At 54.5% G+C, this 5,651-nt stretch overlaps 1 protein-coding gene across 1 annotated transcript; it reads right to left on the bottom strand.

The window, feature by feature from the left end:
* Positions 1-3,646: 3,646 nt before the first annotated feature.
* On the bottom strand, positions 3,647-5,437 carry SAPIO_CDS8367 (Uncharacterized protein; the record flags this gene model as incomplete). Its single annotated transcript, XM_016790018.1, has 3 exons — positions 3,647-4,646; positions 4,729-4,937; positions 5,018-5,437. The coding sequence occupies 3 exons, from the start codon at positions 5,435-5,437 to the stop codon at positions 3,647-3,649; spliced, it is 1,629 nt and encodes a 542-aa protein (XP_016640281.1).
* Positions 5,438-5,651: the final 214 nt, after the last annotated feature.

The following is a 5,651-nucleotide window of genomic DNA, read 5'->3' as shown; positions in this document are numbered from 1 at the left end:
ATTTGAACAATCCAAGCCATGCCCCACCAACAATCGACCATCATTCGGCACCACCTCACTCAGGCGGGCGTCGCTGTAATGGCACGCCTTGAATGGGGGAACAAAAGGCGGTCTCCTCATCTCGACCTGCATGAGCATTGCCATCGAATGCTACTTTTCAGCGGAGAAGAGCATACGAGGCATGTTTCCGAATTACAGGCCTGCGCCCATTTTCCCTGCCCGGCTATCAATCACACACCGGCTCAGGGAGCATCTCCTCCAAGCTCACGGGCCGATCTGGGTTCTCGGCACCGACGTTGTTGGTCTTTACTTTTTCTGCCAACTATTCTTCTGCGGTCGCTTTTAGCTTCGAGACTCCCCCTCCGATCTATCCATTCTACGCCAAGTCTTGTGGCGTTGGCCGCCTTCATTGTCATCTGCCTCATGGCTGCAATTTACGCATGGGGTGCCCACCATGTTGGTGAGCAAACAAGGAGGACCCAAGTCGTGCGGAATGTCAAGAATACATCACTTTCTTTTCACACGAACGAGCTGGAGCCTTGAAGAAGTGGCGTTTCCAGAGCACCCCAAGTCGGCGCCGCCCAAACGGAAGGAAACTTGCCCAAGTTTTCATCGAACGATCGACGAGGATGTCTCCCCTCTCTTCTTTTTTTTCCCCGGTTCCCGAACCACGGACACGGTAAGGCGAACGGACTCTGATGATTCACAGCATTTTCGCTCTCTCACCTACATTGGTGTGGTTGAGACTGCCATCTGTACAAAGTACCTCAGATCAATGTACTGAGTAGATTGGTCTCTACTCTGTGCTTCGGGGCATCCTGTCCGAAAGCTAGTCCTCGCTTCACCATGGTATTCTTTTCGCCATGTGGTGAGAATACAGTTGAGAGGTCCAAAGGAACCCGAAGATTGTAAGCGCAGTCTCCGGGTTCTATTGAAACGCACACAAAACCCCTCAAAATGTCTGGCCTTTGCTTGTTATCTATTGTCAAGCCAATACTGCGTGGTACTCGGACAGCCTCAAAGACACTCGAGGCACACAACCACGCCCACCGCCTACACGGATTCAAAGGGGGTGATGCCTGCATCTGAGGTCCCTCCGGAAGCCCCAGTTATCTCAACAGTTGTGCTGGGCCTCATCGCCGACAATGGCTCTTCGTCTAGAACACCATTCGCTCCCGTGCCCCCTACAACCTCAATCTCCGCGGCTACGGAGGGGCCCTGCTAATCCCACAAAAATACAGCGTTGGTGGCGAGCTGCTACTGGATATGAATCCCACTCCCCTTGCCCCCTCTTTTCCCAAATCGGCCCCGTTGTTGGGGGCCGACCCATCCCCAACCGAGCTCGACCGCTGAGTCGAGCACTTGAATCCCTGAATAAAACGGTAGCCTCGGGGCCAGTTTGAAAGTGCGATGTGACAGAATACCTGCTAATGACAGAGAAGTCTCTCTGGGTGTTTGTTATGTATCTCTTTGTATCCTGGGGAAAGAGTCGCGAACAATCATAACTCGCCCTTCACTATGTCAACTCCCCCGCCATCGCCCGCTCCCCCTTTCTCATTCCGAGCCCGTTCGTCCTTTCTTTTCGTGTTCTTATTGGAACTATCAGTCTAAGAAAGGAGGCTCGTTGTAGCTGGTTGCTTTTTTTCCCCTGTTCGCCCAATCTTTCTCGGCTTTTTCCTCGTTACGCAGCCTCCCTCCACACGTGTAAACCGATGTGAGGGCTACAATGTATGGCCCCGTCACAATAGATCCGAGTGGTACCAGGTCTTCCGTCTGATTCGATCTTGGAACGCTTCTATCATTTTCTTCGGGTGCGTGTTTCAAACTTCGCACATGAATTTTCCGAGAAGTGAGCAAAGATCCACCAGAATGGCTTTACAATTGAATTGTATTATCTGTTCGCCCCGCCCTGGCCTCTGTCCCATCCCACCCTCCCTTCTCCATCATGCCCCCCTCTCCTTTTTTCCATTTACCAAATTCTAACGAGAGGAAGAAAGGGATGGTCAGAACGAGGAAAGAGTACTCGTGGAGAGATTAACTCCTAAGCAGAGCAAAGCAACACATTCGTACTGCAGTGACACGACGTCTGAACCACACTTCAGCCCTACGGAACGTTACTCAATCCCGTCGTCGCACAGCCAGGCCCAGCCCGCTTCCACTAACCAAGTACGGTTCGGAAAGGGGGATTATCAACGGATCAGTCAAGTTTGGTGTGGATCCGGCCACCAAGGGACGTTAAGTTGGAAAAGTTTAGATGTGATCTTGGCCAACTGCTTATACCTCACTTGATGTCAAATCTTCACGTTTCTGCGCTGTCATCCGATGGACAGTTGTCGTCGCTGAGTTGTACTCCTGCACTTTTACCCCCTACCTTCGTGTTTTATTTTCGTCTTCTTCTCTTCCTATCACATTACACCCCCCCACCTAAAAGGGGGGGGGAATTGGCCGAGTGGGGATAGTAGGTAAAGTGGTGGTGGGTGGGTGGATGGATGGGTGGGTGAGAGATCAGAGAGTTGACAGTTTCACACCCACCCCACCTTCACTCACTGACCACCTCTATTCGACGGTTTGCGATTCGACGATTACCTTTTTTTTCGGTGAACTCTTCGATGAAGGAATGCTAGGCAGCCAACGGGCGCCACGCTGCCGAATCGATGTCCAATAAGCGAGTTGTGAAAGCTATATGCAGGGTGTCGTGCATTTGCCAGAGCTCCCCCTCCATCGGAAACGGCACTTCAAAAGCAGGGCGAGTTTTGAGAGGCCCAGGGATGGAGAAATATGTCGAAGCTTCTACGAAGTACACGAAATCTAGTACGTCGCTGTACTCTGGATTGCCCGTTACGTGTAATCCCGGCCTGGCCTCCCGGAGAGTCGGGCCTCAGCGAGTAGGTTACACGGATACTACACTTCTTGCGCTCCTGTTGCTCTCTTCATCTCCTCTCTCCAAGAGCAAGCCTCGGATCGAGCTACCAGAACTTGCCAGATGGGAGAAACCAATTTTGGTATGTGAACGCGGCACAGTCTCATCGGCTGCCATTCAAGAGGGTTGATCACATCAGATAGATGCCTCGTTTCTGGATCTTTTGTTCCTTCCTTCTACACTCTTCGCTCCCTTGCGTCTACGCTTTAGCGAATGCTATCGCGCGCCGCGTGCGCGGAGGGTGAACAACAGCCATGTCCGGCGCGTAGAAGAAGGACGGACATTGACGGATTTAATCTTGGCGATGCCAGGAAGCGAGGGTGGGCAGATAATGACGCTAGGGGGTGTTAAAGGATGCATTCTTTCTGTCCCTGGCTTAAGCGCGCGGAATTGGATTAGTTTCTACCTTCCGTTTGCTCGGCATTAAGTCTTGATCTAATATTAGCCTTCTCAGTTGGCCCCCAGATATTTTACATTCCAATTTTGATCCTTTTTGTCTATCTTTATAATATTGATTGGGATGGAGCAATTGGCGGTGAAGGCAATGGGGTAAAGGGCTTTCAGCGGTGACCTCGAAAGCGTAGCTTAAACATACCGCGCCAAAGTCGTACAAATTCCATCAACATCTCGCCTCGACCTCAGCTCATAATGTGACTGGACACAACTGCACCGCAGGGGTCATGGCTTCACCACATCACCCCATCCTGCATGTTCCACAACGCTCCCTTAAACCTCAGACTGGAACGCCTCTGAGTCATTGACACGCCAGATGGCATCCGACATCTTGACAACCTGACTCATCTCCCCAACATCATGCACCCTAACGATATCCGCGCCCCCTTGCACAGCCGCCGCGACAGTGGCGGCCGTGCCCCAGATGCGTTCGCGGGGTTCCGTGACGCCCGTGATTTTCCCGACGAACCCCTTGCGGCTGGAGCCGACGAGCCACGGCAGCCCCTCGAGGCCCGGCCAGCGCCGCAGGTCGTCGAGGCGGCGCAGGATCTCGAGGTTCTGCTCGGTGTCTTTCGCGAAGCCGATGCCGGGGTCGAGCATGATGCGCCAGCGGCGGACTCCGGCTTCCTGGGCGGCTTCGACTCTTGCGAGGAGTTCGGCGGCGATGGTGGGGATTAGGCCGGCGGGGGAGTAGTCTGTAAGGCGGGACATGCTCTGCGGGGTTCCGCGCATGTGCATGAGGCAGACTGTCTTTCCTAGGCGGGCCATGGTGGGGAACATGGCGTCGTCTAGGAGTCCCGCGGACACGTCGTTGATGATGTCCGCGCCGGCCGCGACGGCCTGCTCGGCTACCTCGGCGCGGTAGGTGTCGACGCTGATGGTCATGTGTGCGGTGGCGGGGAACTTGCGAATGAGGCGGATGACGGGGAGCACGCGGCCGAGCTCCTCCTCGAGGGAGACCTCGGGAGTCCCTGGGGACGTGGACTGACCGCCGACGTCGATCATAGTGGCGCCGGTGCGGGCGTGGTGCAGGAGGGATTCGACGAGGTTCTCGGGCGAGTTGATGCCGCCGTCGGAGAAGGAATCGGGGGTGATGTTGAGGATGGACATGACGTGGGTTGGGCGGTCGGGTTTGAAGGAGAGGATGGGTGGGAGGTGGGGGGAGAGGGGTGTCAGTGGGGACAGGGGCGGGTTGGAGGGGGGCAGGTCGTTGAGATAGTCTTGGGTGACTTTCCAGGGCCGGGCGTGGTCTATGGGTTGGCCGGGGATGAGCCTAGTTTGGGGTGTTGGTTATAAGTTGAATATAGATATCTAGATATATATAAATAGATCTATGAGAGGCAGAGGACACTCACTCTGAGAGGGGTCGGAGGACGAACTCGCGCTCGAGGATGCCGGCGTGAGGGATCCAGAGGCGTTCATGTTGGATCTTTTGGTTGTCGTAGAGGAGGATGTCTAGGTCGATAGCACGGGGACCTTTTTCGACTTTCTTTTCGCGGCCGAGATGCTTTTCTATGGCCTGGAGTTCATCGAGCAGAGCCAGAGGCTCAAGATCCGTCTCGACCTTTTATTATTGGTTAAGTTAGGTCCCGAGATCACAACGCGGGAGACACGAAAAGTAGGATAAGTTGAGACAGTCCTCACCTCACAGGCACCGTTGATAAACTTGTCCTGATCGAGCACATACATGGGATCCGTCTCCCACAAGCTACTCGTTCTCGTCACGCGAAGCCCCCGACGCTCCATCTCCCTACACGCCTCCTCGATCATGGCGACCCTATCTCCGACATTACTTCCCAGGGCGATGTACGCCTTCTTTTTCCTGTCGTCTGGCTGTTTGTGGGATCCGCAGCCGCCGCAGCAAGTGGAGTGGCAGCGGCGCGTCACGGCGCGGGGCGATGAGGTGAGCCGGAGCGCGCGATTCGCTTGCGACGCCGCGCAGATGGGCCGGGGATGGTGAGATTGGCGAGATGAGAGGGTGCTGAGGAGTGAGCGGGATGAGGGCGAGATGAAGCGGGTGAGCGGCGCTCGTTTGAGGGTGAGGGTGAGAGTTGATGGTCTCATGATGAAAAGCTGGGCTTCTCAGCCGTGGTTGGGGCCTGGCGGCCGAGAAGAATTCGGCTAGACGTGAGGAAGTTAGAGAGTCTATGGTTTCATTTGCTGTAAGAGCTGTTTACTTCAATTCCGAGAATTGCCCAACGCCAATTGTAAGCTCTTCACTTGGTGTTGCTAGAGACAATTGCTAGTCTTGATGACATCAATGCTTCAACGTTGCTGA

The sequence above is a fragment of the Scedosporium apiospermum genome (assembly GCF_000732125.1).
Source record: "Scedosporium apiospermum strain IHEM 14462 chromosome Unknown SEQ_SAPIO_0121, whole genome shotgun sequence".
In the NCBI taxonomy this organism is placed as follows: Eukaryota; Fungi; Ascomycota; class Sordariomycetes; order Microascales; family Microascaceae; genus Scedosporium; species Scedosporium apiospermum.
This window is presented reverse-complemented; position numbering and strand designations above follow the sequence as displayed.